Here is a 25,195-nt window from a genome sequence, read left to right on the forward strand (position 1 = left end):
CCTTGGCCACTGCTGTCAGTTCAGCTCCTGTTGTGCTGGCAACACCAGCTCAGCCTCCTTAACAGTGTATGTATGTCAGGTGCTGTGTCTACTACACCCAGTGCTACAAAGTTGGAAAATTACAAGCTGAGGCTAAATTGCACCAGAGATGAGGGTGTAACAGAATGACTATCCACATTGAATGAATTAATAAAGAAATGTTTATGTTCACCATTTGTTTCTCTATAGCTGCCCACAACATCACTCCAAACTCTGTAGCCATTGGAAAGACTCGAAGACACCTCAGATGTTGGTTGACACCAGCATGACACATAAGAAGATAGCTCCCACAACCTAGCAGTGTTCATTCTCACTCCTCCACTACAGAAGGAATCAAAAGTAACAAGGAAATATCACCAATGCAGTTATTATTGCTGAAAGTAGAGGTTTTAAACTTTGTGAACTCTGGTTGTCACTCTCTCCACCCCACTGCAGGCACTTTATGTCCAGATGCAAAGTAATGTTCTCTGAAGTGAAAACCAGAGCCCTCCTTTTCACATGATGTTGAAGGTGAAGGAAGAGGAGGGGGGAGGTGGACTCTTTTACCCAATGTGCTTTGAAATCTTGTGTGAGAAATGTAACGTTATTCTGCGTGAAAAATAGTATGAGTGTGTAATATGTCATCCTGACACACTTATATTGTATATTCAATATTATTTTATCAATATTCTTGCATTGTTATTCTGTAACTAAATATATGACTCAAAATGAAAATGAATAAACCTAGTTAACTGAAGAATAATTGAGGCACTTGAGGCTAGATAATGACAAAGCCACATTATAAGATATACTGAGTTTTGTATACTTTCCATTTCCGCTAGAGGATGGCAAATGACTAGTGTAGTAGTGTTTGAAAAACCAATAGCTGGCAATACCCACAAGACTAGCACATCATTATTGTGCTTCAGTAAGGCAAGCCACAGCAAGATTTTGTTTTGCAGAGGAAAAAGTGTGAGTTATTTGGAGGGAAAAAAAAGTGCACTGTGGAACCAGTATGGAAGCCGATTGTTTTGAGCTTGAATCCTTGTAAGATTGTAGATCTGTGGATATGTATTATCAGTAAAATATATGTGATATTGTGTCATCATCAGAGGTAAGCATCGACAAAATATAATTATGTGGCATGTTATATTGTAGTATGAGACTATGTGGCTTATCATGACAGTGAGCTGCATGTAGTACTCTTAAATAATATTATTATTTAATGAAACCATAAACTATCAGGCAGCTCCTAAGATACTTACTAAATGATAGTTATACTTGTGGTGGGGATTACTAGGTGACTGCTACAGTGGTTATTGTGATTTGCCAGTATACTGTTAAATTGCTGTGTTTCTTAGTCTGTTTCATAGGCTCATTCTATTAGTAATTTTTGTGTTTTGTTTATTCTGCAAGGAGAAAGATTTAGCTGCTAACATAAAAAAATGGAATTCAGTAATAAATTGGCATCCTATTAACTTTTAAGAAGGTACAGTGTTAAAATTGTTGGTCTCAAACCCCTTTTCAATTTTCCATAAGCACACTGTTCATGGAGACTCCCATGAAATTATTGCCAGAAAGTGTGCCCATTCTACATCATGAATTATGAGCTTAACACCAAAATATCATAGGCCTATTCCTATACAGCATAAGAAAATGCGTGATGCCATAGACCTGCTTACCTATATACCTTCAGTGGATTTTTTTATCCCTCGCTCAGTGTGAAGCCACAGAGCAGGTTGAAAAATAAACCAACTGACTGCAGTATATTAGATTACATTGAGAGTGACATGAATTGTGATCAGTGAAGCAAAATGTTGGCAATGAAACTTTTGTGAAACACAATGACAAACCACAAAATTATATGTATTCTCTGTACTTAATATTGTTTTTCACTGTATGTAGTAGTTAAAAATGTTCTATTTCATGTGACAACAATACTTCAATGTATATAGTATGTGATAACACAATACTACCTCAGTTATGATATGGAGTTAATGGTTTTTGTTTCAAAATTTAACCATGCTAGTACACATTGAAGAACAGTGCATCTCCCAGATGTACTTCAGTTTAACAGTGCTAGTTTTAAAATCCGAGAAAAATAATGCACAACAGCTATGTTGATAATTAAATGGCACTATGATACTTCTTTAAAAACACACCAGTTCATTTCACTCATTTACACTGCATTTGTGAATCGCAACATGAAAATGTTCAAATCAAAGAGACCTCTGACACCAGGTAGAGTCTAGAAATCTCACTGCACCATGTTACAAATGTCTAAACAGTAATTAAAAAATCTGTTACTCACTCTGCTTTACAGTACTTCATGTTTGGATACTAGGCAGATGCAATGGGGCAGGGCAAGTGACAAACAACCAGTGTGTGCGAAAGTTAAAAAACAGCACTTTCTGAATGTTATAGCCACGTGCTTTTAGAATTATGCCCCAAGTTTTCATGGGGGTTAATTGATGGGGCTGATAACTTGCAAGTATACTTTTTTCTTCATAAAATATGATGTTGAGTTGGTGTTGTTTCCTTATATGTAAGGTGTCTGGACTATGTTCAGAAAAAATGGTAACTAAAGTTTAATCAACAAAATATTTGTCTCACCTGTCATGAGAATATGCTGATGTTTTAAAGATACTGAAATCAAATTCCTGGGATGTCTAAATTTCAAGTCTAATTATATTACAAGTTGAAAACACTATGTAAAATGTATTACATGGTGATACACCCAAACCAATGTAAAATAGTATAACTATGGTAATGTTCTTTATCTATGAGTAATTTGAAGGACTGAAAGAGAAAAAGTAAGAAAACTTGTTATAACTGGCTGAATAGGACAGATAGATTGAAAGAAAGAATCAAAAGGAATACAGATGGCATTAGTGAAGGAAATGTGAACTGTAATATATAGTTCTGCATGGTAAAAAAGGCTGATTTTGTTTAGGAACAGAAGTAATCCTGAGTCATTTGTGATATCAAGGGTTAGATCTAGAGATAATAACAAATGGATTACAAAAAAAGGAAAACAATCATCTAAGTGGGGGCAAATAGTGATCCATGCTTCCTGCAATATGGATGGGTGCAGCTCTGATGATATCTTACTGCTGAATGATGGTCACTGGGGAGCTCTCAAAGAGATAGTAAAGTAATAGAACTGTTTTTTTTGTTGTTTCTAGGGATAATTCATGTCTTCAAAACATCGCATCAGTCAGAGGGGACACCAAATTTAAATTGCTTTTTGTGGCATGGTTACAGAAGCTCCATGGCTGGTGTCACTCATGCAAGGAAGAACACCAAACTCCTTGAAAACTTTTGAAGCTCCAAAGCCCTCATTGTGCATTAAAGTACTGAACAAGGAAGAAATAGCAGTAGATGTTGTTCAACTGGATTTCAGACAGCCTCTTTGCAAGCAGTTTATGAGAGGGTAATTAAATTTTCAGTGTGTAACTTAGTGAGGTGGAATAAGATCAATGCAAACACAATTAAAATATTTTTGTCTTTGTCATATATGTCTAAAACTTATATCATATCTACTTAATATATTGAAATTACAGGGCAAGCTGTATTTTTATAACCTTACTTTTCACACCCTGTGTAGTAATTGGGTGTTTCAGGAGTGGTATACCTCATTTTGACCTGTACATCTACTGTGGCTTTTTTCAAAACTGAAATATCTCTACTCAAAATTGCCGTCCTAAGAATCAAAGATAATTAGAATTTCACAGTGTAAAGCTCTTAAAAATGTTATCTTAGCATTTTGTCATGGACTGTTCGGCTGGTTCCGTTGGAGGTTCAAGTCCTCCCTCGGGCATGGGTGTGTGTTTTTGACCTTAGGATAATTTAGGTTAAGTAGTGTGTAAGCTTAGGAACTGATGGTCTTAGCAGTTAAGTCCCATAAGATTTCACACTTTCACACACATTTGAACATTTTTTGAACATTTCGTGACCCTATTTTTTTACTCAGAAATATATATTTATTTGAAAAACAAGTTACTTTGAGAAATATCTCAAATGTAAGATTTTAATTTCTAGAGTACTCTCGGCAAATTTTACTACGTGTCATGGTTGACAGTGTTCCAATGTATGACCTAAGTTGGCAGTACTTGCACATTCTTCAGTTTATGAGATTACTGTGAAAAAAGAGTGTTTATTGGTGGGCTAGAAAGGAGGAAGTGGGTGGTGATAGGACAGGGCAAGAGGAGGAACTGGAGAGTTGTGATGGCTGTCCTCATAAACAAATGTCCACATCTGCTCTTGTGTATGACTTTTAAGTTTGTACTCTGAAAGACTGTACATCATACATCAGTATCCTGCTGGGTCTGTACAATGGAAGAATGTGTGGCATCAAAAGGACACATTGACCACACAAATTACAACCTTTGGAACATTAACTGCTGTGACAAGCCACCATGTTTAATTCCGTCTGCCTTTGTACTTCATGCAGTGTTCATGTGTATCAATCTCTATGGTAAAATATATGCGTATATAGAAAACATGGGACTGTTTATTATGTATATTACAATCTGTATCCAGAAACCCATATTGGTGACCCCAGACAAAAAGTTCTACGTCTTCTGTGACTTCCGCGCAGGTCGTATAAAATCAAAAGGTTCCACTTCCGACACCATGGCTACATCATTGAACATTCTTTATGAAGGTTTGGAGGCCCAGCTCTTACAACCAGGCCAACACAACCCTCCGCCGTTGGTTATCACAGCTTACGGTCATTGATCTATGACCTTTGATGAGGATAACCTCTACTTTATCAACTCCACAATGACCAAGTGTTATGCAGTTATCTCAAACAATGGACTCAGGTTTTGTTCCGCCAGATTATGCTCAACAACAAGTGAAAAGTGAAGTGGATGATCTACTAAATAGTGTGACAATCGATCGCTCGTACGAAGCTCAAAGGGACCGAAATTCATACACATGCTTTGATCCTCTATGCGCCATGACGTTGGTCACAGTAGTGCCATGTGCAATGCTCCCATTTGTGCAAAATGCAAATGCAGTCAACTATTACCAACCTACGCCAGCCTCGCCTTCCACACAAATCAGTAACAGAAATTTTTATGGATCCAGTTCGCCAGAACAAACCACCGGATCCGTGGCCCAATGTTGCGGCCATAGGGGTACAAGTGCCTCTTCACCCAGCAACATTGTACTACAACAGTGCGACAGCCAACAGGTTTCAGCAGTGTTTTATAGTCCTACCACAATGGTTGCATGGCCAGTGTGCGCGGAAAACTCTCGTTGTTGGCATTTTGAGCTCCAGGCCACCACCACCCCCTTACGCCACCCTCACACACAGGTGGCCTCGATTGTGACCATAGAACTGCTTGCTCCTTCTGCAGTACCGTCTGTATCTGCTGTGCCAGGCTTCCACTTCATTTCCAAATTGTACAATATCAGTGCTATTCCTGCAGTTCTTGGTCCAGTTTACGGGCCCTCATTATGCACCGCTCACCCGTTCGCTTCCATGGTACACACGCCGAAGCCACCTTCATCTCCAATAGCAATCCAGTTTCACGGTTTGCACTGGTGGAGCACCTCTTCGAGCTGCATCAAGTGACTGATGACAAATCCAAGTACCTATGTTTGGTCACACACATTCATGACCACTCTGATTTAATTTGTGATCTCCCACTTTCGCCTCCACCGCCAGCAAAGTATGAGTTCACCAAGAAAACGATATTGGACCAACCTACTGCTCACCACAGGAATTGATAATCAAGATTCTGTATGAGGAGCACCTGTGGGGAACTCATTCTGTCACAACTTTGGCACTGGCTCAGGTTACTCATGAGTGAACACACGATTCCAGCCATCACCCTGTGGGCAGAATGGTCTGCAAAGCTACCTACTGATTTACAGATACACCTACTGCCACACTCTTTTGAGTCTATCTGTTCTTGCCTGCGCATTGCAGATCAGCTGTATGTGCTCCTGTGAAAGAAGCACCCAGCTCATCCACCATCACTGTGTGACACTACACCTCTTGTTTACCAGCCGTTTGCAGGCAGGGGCAGGGCCCGCTCCACTTCCATGCCTTCTACACCACCAGGCAGTACTCGTTTGCTCTCTCCTCTTTCTGAGAACTCAAGAATCGCCCATGTTCCATACGTGCCAGTTTACATCCCAGAACAGATCAACGAGGTCAAGCCTCCTGTGCTATCACAGTCATCACCACAGCCACATCTGGCTCATCTGTAATGTTGCTACCACAAGATTTTTGGGGCTGAGGCCAAGAAGTGCAGGTTACCTTGACAAAACCCAAACGCCGACAGCAGGAAATAAGTGACATCGAGTCCTGCAGGGAACTTCACAGGCATCCCTAACATTGCACTCCATCCACTCATCCCCTCGGCCGAGCGGTCGTTTACACGTGACAGACATTTCATCCTAGTTTGTCTACCTAATAGACACTGGCACTGACGTGTCTATCATACCTCGATCGTTGGCTCCTACTGACTTTTCACTGATGAAGTCTCTCCTACGAGCTGTCAACGCATCAACAAACCAATCTGTTGGTTCTGTGAAAGTGATAGTGCACCTATCCCCTTCTCTGTGTTTCCCCTGGACCTTCTACATCACTGACATTGACAAACCAATTCTCGATATGGACTTTTTGTCCCATTACAAGCTCTCCCTGAATGTGGTCCAGTGTTCAGTGTTACACCAACCTCTAACACTCAGATACCATGATCCGTCACCCATTCTCCTCATTTCATTTCTGCTGCAACATGGGATTTAGTTCATGTGTGTTCTGCCCTCACAGGGAAGATTGTCACCTGCGTCATTAACACACTTTCAGAATACAATTCAGCAGTGCATCTCTGCCAGGAGAATGATGAGCTGAAACAACGCATTGCTCACACTTACAATGAGCTCACTGTGGCCCTCACCTCACTGTTGAAACTGAAATCTGCAGTTCCTACACCAGATTGAACTTCATCGCCAAACACTAGTTCAGACACTCATCAGGCTAGTTCAAAAACATTCATTTCGTGTGACAATACACGTTCAGTGGCCTCCACACTGCCCAAGTGCCCACTAAGCGGAGTGCCTTGTGTTTCAAACAGTGTCTCAAATAACAGTCGCTTGTGCAGCATGACCATGCCCATTATGCAGGCAGCCCCCCCCCCCCCCCCCCCCATTTGTTGATAAAGATCCCCCCCTCTCCTGCACACCTGCCAAGCAACTCGGCAGCCGTCACTGTCCCTTGTGTGACACCAGCACCTCTCTCACTCGCGCCGGTTGCCAAGGCAAAGTTAACAACAGACAGTCACTGCGTGCCCCACTCTGCTCTGTGCTGTGCTCACAGCTGACCTCTACAAACAAGCACACACAGTGCTAGCATAATAGGCATGTGAGTTTTGTGCTGCCTTTTCCCACTCGTGCTAACGGCTATGTCTCATCACACCCCATTCATCCCAAAACTCCAAATCAGAACATTACTCAGCATCGTGTGCAGCTCTCAATCTCTTCCATCACTGACAGAACAACACACAAGATAATTACCACTGCCGGCCCTCCTATTAGGCACAAGGTTAGACGCCTCTACAACATTAAGTAGTGCGCGGCCCAGCAGCAAATTAACATACTTCCGGAGGCAGGTACCCTACAGCCATCAGACAGTAATTGATCTTCACTAATTCACCTCATTACAACGGTTCTTTTCGAATGTGCAGTGATTACAGACGTTTAAATGCTCGCACTGTCATGGACAATTACCCCGTGCCAAACATAAATGATTTCACTCATATGTTATCGGGCGTCACAATCTTCAGTGTGATTGACTGAAAATGTGCTTATCACCAGATTCCCGTAGCACCGGAAGACATTACAAAGACTGCAATCATCATGTTGCTCAGTTTGTTCCAGTACAACTTCATGCCATTCGGTTTAAAGAACGTGGCACAAATGTGGCAATGATTCATTGACTCAAACTTACGATGATTCGAGTACTGCTTTGCATACCTGGATGACATACTCATTTTCAGCAAATCGACTGAAGACCACGAAGTTCATTTATCCCAAGTCCTTCAGACTTTGGCATCCAAGGTACTATAAATTACTACCGCCATCAACTAACTTATGCCACCGCTGTGGAGGTCCCACTGACGGACTCAGTCTCCGGTAAACAAACTTCGGGCATTAAACCAGTCCGTTGGACTGAACCCATGCTAGAGGCTTTCAGGGCTCTTAAAACAGCTTTAGCTTATGCAGTCATACTCGCCCACCCTGATCTGTCTGCCAATTTGTTCATCACTACAGACACCAGAGACATTGCGGTCAGGGCAGTATTACAACAGAGCAAAAGTGATACAGTTTCACCACTTCATTTCTTCTCCAAAAAACTTTGTACAGCACAGAAGAAATATTCCACTTTTGATAGAGAGCTTCTGGGTGTATGTGAGGCCGTCAAACATTTCTGCACTGGTATCGAGGGCCATCCTTTCTTCATTCTTACTGATCACAAACTGCTGGTAGACACCTTCTGCAACTTGCCAGTGGATCCTCCCCCTCAACACTTCTGCCACTTTGACCTGGTCACTCAAATTACTGCAGATGTATGCTACATCAAAGACATGGAGAATATCCATGATGATTTCCTCTCACGGATAAATGCCGTTGCAAGTATCGTTGATTTATCCGAGTTTGCCACTCTACAGGCTTCGGACGAGGACACTCAGGGTCTGCTCACGGAACCGCAGACTTTGCTCGTGTTTATCAAGGCCAAGATCCCTGGCATTTTGGATGAAATGTGGTGGGACTCTTCTACAGGCGTTCTGCAGACTTTTCTCCCGCCCACACTGCACTGTCAGGTTTTCGATGCCTTGCATAATCTCGCCCACCCTGGCGTCCGAGCCACCACTCACCCTGTCACCGAGCGTTTTGTGTGGAAAGATTTGAAATGAGGCTGTCAAACATGGGCACACAGCTGCATTTCCTGTCAACGAAACCAAATAGGATGTCACACCTCTCCATCACTCAGCAAGTTTGACATCCCCAAGGGATGCTTCCGTCATGTACATATTGACCTTATTGGTCCCCTGTCTCCGTCAGAGGGCCACAGGTATATCCTGTCCACAATAGACCAAATGTCTCGTTGGGTGGAAGCTATCCCCTTAACCAACATCACAGCAGAAACTGTGGCCAAAGGATTCATTTCCTCTTGGATCACTTGGTTCGGCTGCCCATCCACCATCACAACTGACTGGGGTCGACAGTTTGAATCTGAACTTTTTACGATTCTCTGTAATCTTTGTGGTATTAAAAAGATCCATATGACAGCCTACCACCTGCAAAGCAACGGCTTGGTGGGACGATAGCACCACACCCTTCAAACTGCAATCAGGTGCCATGACGGTCTCTGGTCCAAGGCACTTCCTTGGGTGCTGCTGGCCTACATTCTACATTTAAACCAGATTTGCATGGGATGATTTCCAAATTTGTTTTCGGCAAAAACTTGGTTTTACCTGGAAAACTAATTCTCCCCCAAGTTCCTGTGGAGTCCCCCCCATTCCCAGACTTTATTGGAGGGATGCGTGCACACTTTAGAAACACCAGGCTGCAGCCACCTGTCAGCCATTTCCCACCTGACACTTACGTGCCGACCACACTCAGCACTTGCTCACGCGTCATGCTCAGACAACCCTTACAATCCCCATACCTCAACCCCTTTGGAGTACTCTGGAGGGGTGAGATGACATTCGTATTATGATAAAAGATCGCCTGCAAACTGTTTCTCTACACAGGCTCGAGCCTGCCTTTTGAGACTCTGACAACCCTTTGCCATCCCAGTTGGACTGCCCGAGCACATGTTCTTTTGACGAACATGCTAACGAGTCCATTCAACCTGCAGTTGGGTTTTCTCCATCCAAGTCACCACTACAGTTTGCAGGTTCCTCAAGCATGTCATCATCATCCCCATTCACAGGTTTTGAAGCCATTTCGGGTACTAGTGACGCGGATGCCCCATCCTTTGTTTTGCACTGCAACGTACCACCTGATCCCGTCAATAATGTGTTGATTATGGTGTTAGATAATCGTGTGCTTGTACTGCTCGCTGACAGCACAGACCCGATCCTTACCGAAGAACTCAATGTCAAGATAGTGCACAGCTTGTCCCTCCCATAAGAGTGCGACCTGTCTTATATTCGATCTTTCATTTCTTCGGATGGCTCAGTAAGCATTTGGGGAAGGCATGCTACACCCCGCCTCCTGTCCCATACCGTTTCTCCCAAGTTGGGCGACGCATCATTCCCTCCCGCTGGTGTTTGGATTACGAGTTGGACCAGTGGCCTCCCACCACATGTTCACATGCTGACACGTTGGAGATGGAGCTTCCGGTCGTGCACGTGTCACCTCGCACCACTCATGCCGATGCTGACACCCACACCCACATGACCCGCCTTAGGGCTCATAGGCCTACTCTGTACTGCCAGGTGAGGAGGGAAAGGGGGTGAGGGGGGGGGGGGGGGGGGTGGTGGGGGGGTCACATCGACCACACAAATTACAATCTTTGGAACATTAACTGCTCTGATGAGCTGTCATCTTTAATTCAGTCTGCCTTTGTACTTCATGCAGTGTTCATGTGTATCAGTCTTTATGGTAAAATATATGTGTGTATAGAAAACTTGGGAACTGTTTATTATGTATATTATGATCTGTATCCAGAATCCCGTAAGTGTACTTTTGTGACATGTGTAGTGAGCCTTGGCTGTGGTTGTTGTCTGTGCTGAAACTTTGGATTCCCTTTACATTGTAACTTGGAAGAATTGATGCAATTAATGCCTGTCACATGTGGGAAGGAGACAGATGCCACTGTGGCATGCAGTTAACAAGGGAAGCTAACACTGTTTATGCCTGATTTTGTCATGAATGTACTGAATCTATTATAAAAGCGTTTTATAATGTTAGTCAGATATGTTGAGAGATGTTTTCCTTATGATTACTGTAATAGTGTCTAAGCTGCTTTATTCCCTTTGTTTCTCTAATAATATTCCAAAGAGAACATTATAATCAAGGTTTTCCTTTGATGCTTATTTCTGTGTGTGTGTGTGTGTGTGTGTGTGTGTGTGTGTGTGTGTGTGTGTGTATTGATTGAGTTTCAGTTTAATCTTTTACAGTTATGCTGTTCTTGCTGGCCTGTCTTAACTACAGTGCATTTTTCTCAAGGACATTGTGGCGTATTCAGCACAGTTAGGTATTACTTGTCAGTTTGTTAATAACTAAAGTATTAATTCTTTCTTCAGATAAGATGCCATTCTTTCTTTTTCTTAACATTTAAGTAACTGGAAGACATTTTGGCTAAAGATGTCTTGGTGAGAGGTTATTTGCTGAACTGTTTTGTTAAGTGATTCATATATATGAAGGCTTAAGTCTTTGAAGTAATTTTGGCTTCTTACTAAATTTGTAGTGCTTTCTCCAGTAAGTCCACGTAAGTTGGCTTTGGCATTTGAAGTGGGGTAATGTTAAATTTAATAAAACTTTCAGTAAATGTTTTATGTAAAATGTATGACTGAAGCTCAATCAATTGCTCCACCGTTTTAATCCCGATAGTCCTTCTCTGCAACAATTAAAATACTCAGGGTAAAAGTGTTTGTCTAAAAATCCATACATGAAACTGGAACCCATAATTAATGCTATTTAAAGACCATGCAGCCAATAGTTGACCTATATAACTTTATTGGCAGATTAGTATAAGTACAGGGTTATCACAAATGATTGGAGCGATTTCACAGCTCTACAATAACTTTATTATTTGAGATATTTTCACAATGCTTTGCACACACATACAAAAACTCAAAATTTTTTTTAGGCATTCACAAATGTTCGATATGTGCCCCTTTAGTGATTCGGCAGACATCAAGCCGATAATCAAGTTCCTCCCACACTCGGTGCAGCATGTCCCCATCCATGAGTTCGAAAGCATTGTTAATGCGAGCTCGCAGTTCTGGCACGTTTCTTGGTAGAGGAGGTTTAAACACTGAATCTTTCACATAACCCCACAGAAAGAAATCGCATGGGGTTAAGTCGGGAGAGCGTGGAGGCCATGACACGAATTGCTGATCATGATCTCCACCGTGACTGATCCATCGGTTTTCCAATCTCCTGTTTAAGAAATGTCGAACATCGTGGTGGAAGTGCGGTGGAGCACCATCCTGTTGAAAGATGAAGTTGGCGCTGTCGGTCTCCAGTTGTGGCATGAGCCAATTTTCCAGCATGTCCAGATACACGTGTCCTGTAACATTTTTTTCGCCGAAGAAAAAGGGGTCAACCGTTTCTTCGCTCACTGCAGACCGACCCGTTGATTTCCCCTTACAGAGGCATCCAGAAGCTTTAAACCGCGCATACCATTGCCGAATGGAGTTAGCAGTTGGTGGATCTTTGTTGAACTTCATCCTGAAGTGTTGTTGCACTGTTATGACTGGCTGATGTGAGTGCATTTCAAGCACGACATACGCTTTCTCGGCTCCTGTTGCCATTTTGTCTCACTGTGCTCTCGAGCGCTCTGGTGGCAGAAACCTGAAGTGCGGCTTCAGCCGAACAAAACTTTATGAGTTTTTCTATGTATCTGTAGTGTGTCGTGACCATATGTCAATGAATGGAGCTACAGTGAATTTATGAAATCGCTTCAATCATTTGTAATAGCCCTGTACTTACTATCTTTCCTACCTTTTATGTAACTTATTGTTTGTTATTGCTGTAAAACATGGGTTAACATATATATGCATGGGAGGACACCTACAGACAATATGCATTATCTTTTTTCAGCAGATATTGCATCTAATGGGAGGGTGTACCAAAATTAAATTGATTGTTGTGGCAATATAAGGTACAAGGGCCACAATGTTTGGTATGGAAGAGCACCAAATTCCTTGTAGTTTATGAACAATGATTAGCTTGAGAAAGAAAAGAAGACTTATGTAGAATTAGCATAAGTTTTATCTTTGTAGTGGGACAAACTGGATAGATCAACTGAATATTATAGCAAAGCAGATTGTCATGAACAATATGACAGAATACTAAGTTAATGACATCTGTAAAGCTTTTAGCAGCTAACCAAATAACACAATAGTATTTCAAAAGTAAGTTCTTCAAATGAATTGTGAACAAACAGCATATTCTTGTGTTTTGATAAAAGCTGTGCATTTTATAAAGAAAAAAAAAAAAAACAACTTAAAATCATACCAAGTAATATATTTGGAACTTAAGGAAATGTTAGCTACAAAATCTGATTTACATTTAAGAAGAAAATTAACATTATGTGTTTTGTGTTATTGGATCCAACATAATATGCTATTTTATACAGAAAAACTTTATTATGTGTTAATTTAGTAATTTTCTCCATGTAAAAGTGCCAAAGTAGAAACTTATGTAATTGATCTTTTAAATACAAGCTTATGAAATGTATTGTGCATAGATATCATACGTTTCTGTTTCAACAAACTATGTTTACTTGATTAAAAACAAGCTTAATGAGGAGACCAGGCAATATGTCTGAAACTTATGAAAATGTTATCCACAAAAGCCACTTTGAAATTACAGGGTGACAACTATTGAACTATATGAACAAACATAAATTAGTTACAAAATTGGTGCACACAGACTTTATTCAACATTTGGATTTAGGTTATGATATGTTCGATGTGCCTATCATCATTGGCAATGATGTGAAGTAGACAAATAGTGAAATTCTGCATGGCTCACTGAAGTGTCAGAACTTTGATGCTGTCAATGACCTCATGAATGGCTGTTTTCAGTTCAGCAATGGTTCTGGGCATATTGCTGCCCACTGCATCTTTAATATAGTTCCAAAAAAAGGAGCCACATGTGTTTTGATCCAGAGAAGATGGTGGCCAATCAAGGTCCATGCCAGTGGCCTCTGGGTACCCCAGAGCCAGTATGCAGTCCCCAAAGTGCTCATCCAGGACATCAACACTCTTCTGCTTTGGTAGAGTCGAGATCTGTCTTGCATGAAACACATCTTGTTGAAATAAGGCTCACTATGGATAACGGGGATTAAATCATCTTCCGAAAGCTTTTTGTTCCATTTGGTAGTCACTATGCCATCAAGGAATGTGGGACTGATTATTCAGTGACTGGACATTGCACAGCAAACAGTCTCCCGTAGGGGGTGAAGAGACTTCTTGATCATGAAATGTGGATTCTCAGTCCCCCAAATGTGCCAATTTTGCTCATTGACAAACCCATCCAAATGAAAGGGGACCTCATTGCTAAGCCAAACTATAACTCCCATCTTGCCCTGTGTCCTAACAGTGCAGTATAAATGTTGTAATGAGACATCCTCATCCAGCATTACTTTTCCTCAACAGTAGTTGTCGATATCAGTATTATTTTTTGAATTTTGGACAGGCCAATATTATCTCAGTTGCTTTTGTGAAAACTTTCATATACACTCCTGGAAATTGAAATAAGAACACCGTGAATTCATTGTCCCAGGAAGGGGAAACTTTATTGACACATTCCTGGGGTCAGATACATCACATGATCACACTGACAGAACCACAGGCACATAGACACAGGCAACAGAGCATGCACAATGTCGGCACTAGTACAGTGTATATCCACCTTTCGCAGCAATGCAGGCTGCTATTCTCCCATGGAGACGATCGTAGAGATGCTGGATGTAGTCCTGTGGAACGGCTTGCCATGCCATTTCCACCTGGCGCCTCAGTTGGACCAGCGTTCGTGCTGGACGTGCAGACCGCGTGAGACGACGCTTCATCCAGTCCCAAACATGCTCAATGGGGGACAGATCTGGAGATCTTGCTGGCCAGGGTAGTTGACTTACACCTTCTAGAGCACATTGGGTGGCACGGGATACATGCGGACGTGCATTGTCCTGTTGGAACAGCAAGTTCCCTTGCCGGTCTAGGAATGGTAGAACGATGGGTTCGATGACGGTTTGGATGTACCGTGCACTATTCAGTGTCCCCTCGACGATCACCAGTGGTGTACGGCCAGTGTAGGAGATCGCTCCCCACACCATGATGCCGGGTGTTGGCCCTGTGTGCCTCGGTCATATGCAGTCCTGATTGTGGCGCTCACCTGCACTGCACCAAACACGCATACGACCATCATTGGCACCAAGGCAGAAGCGACTTTCATCGCTGAAGACGACACTTCTCCATTCGTCCCTCCATTCACGCCTGTCGCGACACCACTGGAGGCGGGCTGCACGATGTTGGGGCGTGAGCGGAAGACGGCCTAACGGTGTGCGGGACCGTAGCCCAGCTTCATGGAGACGGTTGCAAATGGTCCTCGCCGATACCCCAGGAGCAACAGTGTCCCTAATTTGCTGGGAAGTGGTGGTGCGGTCCCCTACGGCACTGCGTAGGATCCTACGGTCTTGGCGTGCATCCGTGCGTCGCTGCGGTCCAGTCCCAGGTCGACGGGCACGTGCACCTTCCGCCGACCACTGGCGACTACATCGATGTACTGTGGAGACCTCACGCCCCACGTGTTGAGCAATTCGGCGGTACGTCCACCCGGCCTCCCGCATGCCCACTATACGCCCTCGCTCAAAGTCCGTCAACCGCACATACGGTTCACGTCCACGCTGTCGCGGCATGCTACCAGTCTTAAAGACTGCGATGGAGCTCCGTATGCCACGGCAAACAGGCTGACACTGACGGCGGCGGTGCACAAATGCTGCGCAGCTAGCGCCATTCGACGGCCAACACCGCGGTTCCTGGTGTGTCCGCTGTGCCGTGCGTGTGATCATTGCTTGTACAGCCCTCTCGCAGTGTCCGGAGCAAGTATGGTGGGTCTGACACACCGGTGTCAATGTGTTCTTTTTTCCATTTCCAGGAGTGTAATTTGAATATAATGACTCCTTACCCTCTCCCTTAAAACCCACATCCTTTTGTCTTTCCCTCTCCTTCCCTCTTTCCTGATGAAGCAACCGTCGGTTGCAAAAGCTTGAATTTTGTGTGTATGTTTGTGTTTGTTTGTGTGTCTATCGACCTGCCAGCGCTTTCGTTTGGTAAGTCACATCATCTTTGTTTTTAGATATATCTTTCATATAATTTTATACACAGTATGTTATATTTCAAGCTATAATTTATGAAAAGGAATTACTTTATAAAATATTTTAGTTTCAATGTTATAAGTGATATATACTAGTTCTGAATGCACAGTTAAAATTATTTTTTTTAGAAACATTCGAAATTACAAATTATTTGCACACTTAAAATTTCTATTGTTAATTACACAACCCTGTACTGGTTACTATGTTTATTTCTGGATTCATTTATGAAACAGTAATCTAAATTAATAATGTAATGGAAACTAATAGGAATTCATTTGTTAAGAAAAATTGTAAACACTTTGGCAAATTATTATTTCCACAGAGGATGAGAGTCATAAGCTCAGATGTGATCAGATGTATTTTTGTATAACAGGTGCAAACAATGTAATTTCAGCTTTGTTAATGTGAAAAATCAAACTACTGTGTAATATAGTAAAATGTGAGAACATCTGTGGAAAATATATTTACGTAAAGAGAATTCTGGAACAACAATCTTCCAATTTATTTAGCTGAAACCATCTGTGAGCACCTGATGTTAGATTTTCAGCTTCAAGAATCAGACGCCTAGACAGGAAGAGCTGGAATCATCTCAACATGATAAGCTAAGTAAACTTGAAAATTCATTGTGATTTTTGCTCCTCTCAAAGCTTCATAAAAGACTTTTCTCATTAATTACTTGCATTGGGCATTGTGTAATGTGAACAATAGATGGAAGAAGGAAGGAGAGGGGATTTTAAAAGTGCCAACAGCAAATTTTATTCTTGTTGCAAAGAAAAATGTGTATTTCATTATTGTTAATCTATTATTCCTGATTTCCACATCAAAAAAAGAAAATTTAGTTTAAATTCAAAAATAACCTTCACAACTTCCCATAGACTTCTAACAATATCATCATCCAAGAAAAAGAATCTGCTTCAACCTACTAAACACAAAGCTAGTTTTCTGTACAATTCACAATTAAGAATTTTGATATTTTACTTCCATGCACGCAGGAGTGAATTTTAAACTAGTTTCTTCTTTTGTGCAAATGTATCCAAACGTTCTGACTAAAAGAGAAGGCTGTCAGTGTGATCCATCTATTTGAACTCCCAAACTTCCTGTTCAAGTGGAGTAAATTAGAATCATCGAGTGAAACAGCGTGAAACTTCCTGCTCAGACAAATCTATCTGGTGACTATAACCACGACAATGCGGACCCTGTATGAAGAGCACATAATGTGCACACACACTGCTGGGAATCTGACATGCAGGCTTACTGGTCTGAGTCTTAAGCATGCAGTTTGTCAGTAAGCTGTAACCTTTTGTACAAGTATCAGCAATCAGATTTTAGGAGTAATCTTATCTGTCATTTGCTGTGATTGTTCATATTTCATCTACTCACTTGTGTCTGAATCTCAGTTAGCGATGAATTTAACTCACTAATGTAAAGATTTCTCTTTCTCTTTTACTTTTCATATGTTCATTATGAGTCCATATTGATGGATCATTTAATTAATTTTGGAATTTTGAAACAGTTTTATGTAGGAAAGTTCAGTTGCCTTTTGAAGTAGCCACCAAAAGATTTGCTTAACACATTTCAGAAAACCGCAAAGAAATTATATTGAGATAGAAGAACTGAATTTATAAAATTAGTTATTGATGATTAATGACAGTTATAAAATGGAATATGTCATAGTCTTTGCCTCTGGGTAAAAAATATTAAAGCTGGAACAATAGTACCTGTGAACTGGATCCAAAATTCAAATTCATGATGCTCCAGAGTAGTCCTTAATATCTCTGCAGCTGCAAACCAGAGAGAATGGTTGCAACATGGAATCTGGATAGCTACAGTGCGAGGACATGCCGAATTTTCCTGTGGTTGCTCTATTTGACAGTTACAGTGCGAAGCAACAGCCACTTCTCCAAGAAATTCTTGTGGTGTAGCTAAAGTTGGGGTAATATCCAGCTAAAACAGTAAATTATGCTAGTTAAAAATAATATAGGTAATTTACAAATAGAATATACAAATTGGTGCAAAGATAATAACCAAGCTAATGGAAAAAAAGTGCTAGTATCCAGCATCCTCATGTCTGTCACATATTGGAGGCAGATGATATTTGACATTAATTAACATAAATACGGTCAGGATTATTAAACAAGTTAAAAATAATTTTGCAATGGCATAAAATGCTGTCACAGTCCAGCAGCCGCAGATGATGACCTACATATGCAACAGCATTTCACTGTTGAGCCACATTTATCTGCTGTGGACACACTGCTCTATGTTTACTTATTGGTGTTAGTAGAGGGTTTTAGCAATAAGTTATATGGCTACATCATCTGCACCTACAGCACCACTTACCTACAGAACCACTTACCTATACCTTCCCTAAGAACAACCAATTAAACTTAGTATAAGAAGAACTGTTGGAGGATGAAATGGTGGACCAACAGAGCATAGAAATGAAAAGTCGCAGCAGCAGTGCCAGTCACCACAAGACTACAAGTAAGTGCCAAATTTATGATTTTTAGTCCTTCTTGGTTGTGCTTTACTCCTGTCCTTTCTTTTCCATTTTGGTACATTGTGTACTTGTGGTGGTAGTAGTAAGCAAAATGTCTGCTGATAGAAGAGCAACAACTCAGGAGATAATTCAGGATTTGCTGGATGTGGTGCCTTAGATTCAAGCTGATCACAAAGCTTTACATAGGGAAACAAACTGTTTAAAGAGTGAAAGAAGGGATCAGTCAACTTCTACCATATTTCCACATTCCTTCAAAGATGGCCGCCAAGTGAGATCACAGATATTTTCTGTGTCTGCTAAAAGAACTTATTTAAGAGGAAATAGTGTCAGATTTAAATTTTTTGTTTTGTATATTTGCTGTAGTGTCTGTTCTTGTCACACAAGCATCTCAGCTGAACTTGTTCTTGAAAAAACTTGTTCTTTATCTGAAGTCCTGATAATCGTGACACAAACTGAAATTCACAAAACATTCTAGTCAGGTTTTCTTGATAGTGCAAAATTTGTTTAAAAAAGACAGCTACTAGTTTCATCAGTTTCTATTCTCTCAATAAAAGTGTAATTAAACGTTTCTAAATCATATTTAACCAACATATTTCGTATTGTTTGCTAGTTAGATAGACGTGAGCTAGGCCTAAATTTTCTGAAATATAAACGTTTAAAAACCTGACCAAACACATCAGATAATGTAAATTCTCTAAAAGCAAAGTAATTACAAATTCAGTCTTCTGCCATTGTATCTCTAAATCAGTACAAAAACAACAACCACCGCACATAAGACCTTTGTGTCATGTTTTGTTTACACACAGCCTAACTCACCTCCCTGACAAATTTAAAACATTCTTTAAACATAATTATTCCTCCGAAACTGACCACGAGTGAGAAATGTGGGAGCTGTTATAAGGTAGTGAGCAGAGGGATTTGTTGCCAATCTTGTAGGAAATATTTTCACTAGGGGGGAGGGGAGGGGGGGGGGGGAGGGGGGGGGGATGCAGTGGGGAGAATGTTGGGAGAACAGAAGAGGCTCTATCCTGGAATTACAGAGTATGCAGTAGGAACATTTTGATTGAGGAACAGGAAAGGAATATCTGTGCCCTTCAGGCACAGCTGGAGAAAGCAATGAAGGAAATGATAAGGATCAAGGGAGATAGGGGGAGGAGGGTGGTGGGAACTGGCAGATGGTAGGAGGATAGGGAGAAACAAGACGCAATCTGACAGTTTTATTGTCAACACCAAAAATAGGTATCTACCACTGCCAGAGTTAAGTCGAGAAGAGCCTCAGGTAGAATGAGGAGCAGGAAATGTTCAGCACACTTCAACCAAGGCCAAGAAGCCTAGGAATGTACAAAGTGTTAGGAAGAAGAAAATGCTGCTGCTAGGTAGTAGCCATGGGTGAGGTGTAGGCCCTCAGTTACAGGAAAGTTTAGGGGCAGCGTACCAGGCCACTAGTATCTTCAAGCCAAATGCAAGGCTAAGTCATGTGATAGAGGACCTACGGTCTTTATGTTAGGACTTTACAAATGAGTACCATGTAGTGATAGTGGGTGGGGTGGAAAACAGTTTGGACAGGGATGGGTCATATTACATAGGTGGTGACCTGTACAAGATAGCTTCCTTGACTCAAGGCACCAATGTACACTTCGTTGAGCTGTTCTGGTGTCATGATTGACCACACCTTGATGGAGTTGTGAGGCAAATCAATGTGGGATTAGGGATGGCTCTGAGGACAGCCAACTTTGCTCATGTTCCTATGGTGCCCGTCGGGACTATCAATAGATGGGGTTTCACTAGGCATGGCCCACACCTAAACAGGACTGGGAAGGGAAGATTGGTACAGCTGATTCATGAAAGTATAGGGGGTTGATCTCAGGCCACACATGGTCAAATACCTGTTGTCATAGGTAGGAAAAATAGATCTTTTTTAGGATAAATCCAGACAATAGGTTCCCCTGCCTAAAGAGTATCTCCAGCATTAATCATGCACAAGACAGATTTTAACACTTCAAATATCACACATACCAGATGTCACAAAGAAAAACAAACCATTGGAAAGAGTAACATGGAGCATTTCACAGACTTAGCAATCATCCATCAAAACATGCAATCATTAAAAAATAAAATACAATGATTAGAATTTGAGCTCCGATCTTTGAACTGTACAGTAGTTTGTATTACTGACCACAGGTGTAGAGACACAGAAATCCAACACGTAGTATTATCATTGTATGAAAAGACAAACTCTTACTGCAGAACTACTTCAAGGGGTGGAGGATTGTGCATTTATATCAGTAAAGGAACACAGTTCAAACCAAGACATGACCTCAGTACACTAAGTGAAGACAAACACTTTGTAACATCAGCTACTGAATTAACAGGACTATATCACCAAGAAATTAATCATTTTGTGTGTGTATAGATCTGCCAGTGGTGGTGTGGACACTTTTTTTCAATAAATTAACAGAAGTTCTAGATAAAAACTGAAGTACAAAGGACAACATAATTCTATGTGGGGATATTAAAATCAACACTAATATCATAAATGAATCCAGCAGCACCTTCATAAACATCCTTCAAAGTTTTGGCATGTCCCTATTGGTCAATAGTGCAACAAGGGTTACTACAATGACTACATCAGTAATTGACCATGTGGCCACAAATATGGACAGGGAAAAATGTGATGCAGCTGTAAAAGATCTTGGACTATCAGACCATCTCTGTCAAATAACAACAGTAAAATCAGGCATCGTATCATTCCCTAAACTACAAGCCTACAAACGACATCTATCAGAAATCAAAATAAAAGATTTTTCAAAAGAACTAGAAAAACAAAGCTGCGATGAAGTGTATAAGAAAACCAATGTGGAGATGAAATTCTGTAAATTCTTCACATTGTTGAAATTGAACTTTGAAAAGGCATTTCCAAAAGTATGTCTGTATCAACATCTCACAAAAGCAGATGGATAATAGCAGGTATTAAGAAGTCCTCTCAGACACTTAAACACCTCAGTTCCACGAAAAAGATTCAAAATGATCCAGAATTCTTAAATTTCTATTGCAGATACAAAAAGATTTATAGGAATGCACTGATTGCTGCAAAAACATCATTTAATGACAAAATAACTTATAATGCAGAGAATAAAAGCAAAGCAGTCTGAGATGTTATAAAAAAGGAAACAGGGAGAGGCAAACAATAGCAGAATAACATACTGCTAAGTGAGGGGAATAAGGTAATAAATGATCCACAACATTTAGCAAACTAGGTAAACGAGCATCTTTCAAGTATTTCAGAGAAGTTACAGCAAAAATTCCCCAAAACAAATATTACACCTGCAAATAATGTTGCACTAAATACAATGATGCTTCTTCCAATCACAGAGAATGAAGTCAATAAAACTGTTCAAAAACTAAAAAATAAAAAGTCAGTAGGCTTTGATGAAGTACCAATGTGTGTACTGAAACAATGCATAGGGATTATGCAAGGCCCCTTAAGAAATATAATAAATGAATCCTTCACATCAGGGACATTTCCAGAGCGGTTAAAACAGGCAAGAGTTGTACCTTTGCTTAAGAAAGGTAATGCAGAAGACAGAAAATTACCTGCCCATTTCCCTGCTGTCAGCATTCTCAAAAATAATAGAATCAATTATGAAAGACAGATTAATTGAATTACCTGAATAAATACAATCTTTTTAGCGAATCACGGTTTGGTTTCCGAAGTGGCAAAAATATGGAGTCAGCCATAGTAGAATTCACAAAAGTTGTACTTGATGCTCTTGGTAAAGATGAGTGTGTCACAGGCATATTTTTGGATCTTTCTAAGGTGTTTGATACAGTTGACCACAAGATTCTATCAAATAAATCAGAAGCATTCGGAATAAGAAGTGTAACTAATGACTGCTTTCGATCATACCTAGCAGATAGGGTACAAAGAGTAGAGATAATACATACTTCAAATAGATCTAAACATTTCGTAAAACACTTATCAGAACCCAAATATGTTAATATAGGGGTTTTGCAAGGTAGCCTATTAGGACCAATACTATTCCTGATATACATCAATGACTTTCCCACTAGTGTTACTCGTGGTGAAAAAATTCTCTTTGCTAATGACAGCAATACTATAGCCACTGATAAAACAAAAGAACTTCTTGCCAAGAAGCAAATGAAACTCTGAAGGAAGTTTATGATGGTCAATAAGCAATAAAGTGACATTGAACATAAAGAAAACTAATGCCATGAATTTCAGGATGAAGAGGAAAAATGACAATGTTACATTAAATGTAGATGGCACCTCTGTAGACTGTGTAACAAATGCAGAATTTCTAGGAATGAATATTGATCCTCAGCTGAAGTGGTGTGAGCACAGATAGGTACTTGCACTTAGATTCCTATCATCAGTGTGTAACATGCAGTGTCTTTTAGTTACATATTATTCATACATACACTCAGTTCTTAGCTGTGGTATTCTTTTTTGGGGAACAAATGCACAAAATATGAACACAGTTTTCAAACTCCAGAAAAGAGCCATAAGAATAATATCAAAAAATACCAGTCGAGCTCATTGTAAAGATCTGTTCAAAACACTGGGGATTTTAACTGCTCCATGTGAATTCATATACCAGTCAGTTATACACATCAAAAATAACACTTTTAATTACTGCACAAACAGCTCTGTCCATGACCGTGCAACAAGAGATAGACTCAACTTACATCTTCCAAGAAAAGGTAAACATAAAACTCAAAACAGCATATTCTACCAAGGAATAAAATTGTACAATAAATTAGCAAACGACATTAAAGAAATTGCAAAAATAAATTTATTTAAAAAGGCAGCTAAAAAGTACCTTTATGCAATACATTTTACATTTTACACACTGAAGAATTACTTTGCTAATACAGAGTAGGAGTTCAATAAATAATGTTGTACAAATAAATAATAATAATAATTTCTAGAAATACTTACCCCCAAGCTATGCATAGCACAATACTAACACCTCTTCCTCTTTCTGAGCTCAACATCTCACTCATTATGGAGGAACACTGACTCAGTTTTTCACGATAGCAAATGGGAAGTTGCAGTATAGAAAATGGCCCAGAGATCACCAGTGTGTGTGTGTGTGTGTGTGTGTGTGTGTGTGTGTGTGTGTGTGTGTGTGTGCAGTGAGTGAAGTGTTATGAAACAATGTGTGTATAGAGTGGGCAGTGACTGATAGTGAGATATGAGTGAATGGTGTGGCATTACATTATTTAATAAGTTATTTGTAAAAAAAAGTATTTTATACCAGGAGTAAATCTAATGATTATGTCTAACTAGAAGTCTGTAAATATATGTGTACACAAATTAGCTTATTTTAAATTGTCTAGTCTTGCAAATACTTTGACATGTCCTATATCCTTGTAAAAAGAGATCTATGGATGAATAAAGCTACTGCTACTACTACTACTACTACTATCCATGATGCTAGCACTACCTCTTTGGTAGACCCATTTTCTGGTAAATCGGGGGAAGATGTTTTTGTCTCCTTCAATGGTTTGCATATAGCCATGAAATTAGGGAACTGGAGTAGTGAGCATTTCTTAAGCATGCCTGTATTAAAATTTGTAGAGAACTTTAGAATGCATGTAATTTGCAATTAGAAGTTGTGAGGTGCTCAGTCCTTTATAGACTTCCAGGAAGGTTTAGTGGGTCATTATAGAAAAAAAAAAAAAAAAATACTTCTAAGTTTAATGGAGAACAACTTATGGTACATCTCAGAAACAATGGGAGTAGAAAGCTTTGCAGACCTTGTCAGCAAAAGCAATATTGATACTAGTGAGCTGACAGAGGATGATGATGTCAATAAGGCCATTTTTCAGAAAGCAAAATCGTGGGTGCGTGATGCATTTTTTCAGGGTCTACTAGCTGTATAGTCTGTCTGTAAACTGAAGAGTGAGCAGGACTTTTGGTGGGGGAAGTGACCTTCCCCAGAAGAACGCTGCCACTGGCTTGCAGGGGCACCCAAAATCTGTTGCCCGTTACCTGTCTAGCGGTGTAGATCGACGTGCGGTGATATACGTCATTTCTGTTTGTGGGATCTTATTTGCCAGTGTCAGTCAGTTAACTTTGTATACCTACTGATATGCTTCGATATCTGGAGGTGATGGATGATCGTCTAGCATTGCAAGAAAATGTGTAGAATACAAAGAAGAGGAGGTTTTTGCAGAGTAACAAGCGTTCAGTCGTCTCTAATATTATTACAGAGAGTATTAAAGAGGCGACCCAAAAATAACTATAACTATAATAATATTACCAGTACCAATCAAAGGGCGCAATTTATGCTAATGTCAGCCTCACGCAATAGGATGCATAAGGAAGGAACATGAAAATAAGCCACATGGTTTACTGGAATCACCACAAAGGAAAACTAATAATTTTGGGAGAAAAACCATCGTTGTAGACAGTTTCAAAATCATGTAAAACCTCTGATGCTTATGGAACACTAAATCTCTATCTCAGTCACTATTCACCTGATTCTAAGACAAATTGCTTAAAACATGTGCCCAATAGCTATTCCAAACACTGCTGAAATTTTCTTCGAAACATGTACACTTCTAAGCAAAAAACT

At 40.4% G+C, this 25,195-nt stretch overlaps 1 protein-coding gene across 1 annotated transcript in view; it reads right to left on the reverse strand.

The window, feature by feature from the left end:
- The window catches only part of LOC124795555, a 158,073-nt gene that overhangs the window by 69,371 nt on the left and 63,507 nt on the right, over positions 1-25,195 (reverse strand). Inside the window, exon 5 of the mRNA XM_047259628.1 lies at positions 17,812-18,037. Within this exon, the coding sequence (XP_047115584.1) occupies positions 17,812-18,037 (226 nt within the window). The remainder of the gene's footprint in view (positions 1-17,811; positions 18,038-25,195) is intronic.

The sequence above is a fragment of the Schistocerca piceifrons genome, chromosome 4 (genome assembly GCF_021461385.2).
Source record: "Schistocerca piceifrons isolate TAMUIC-IGC-003096 chromosome 4, iqSchPice1.1, whole genome shotgun sequence".
Lineage (NCBI taxonomy): Eukaryota > Metazoa > Arthropoda > Insecta > Orthoptera > Acrididae > Schistocerca > Schistocerca piceifrons.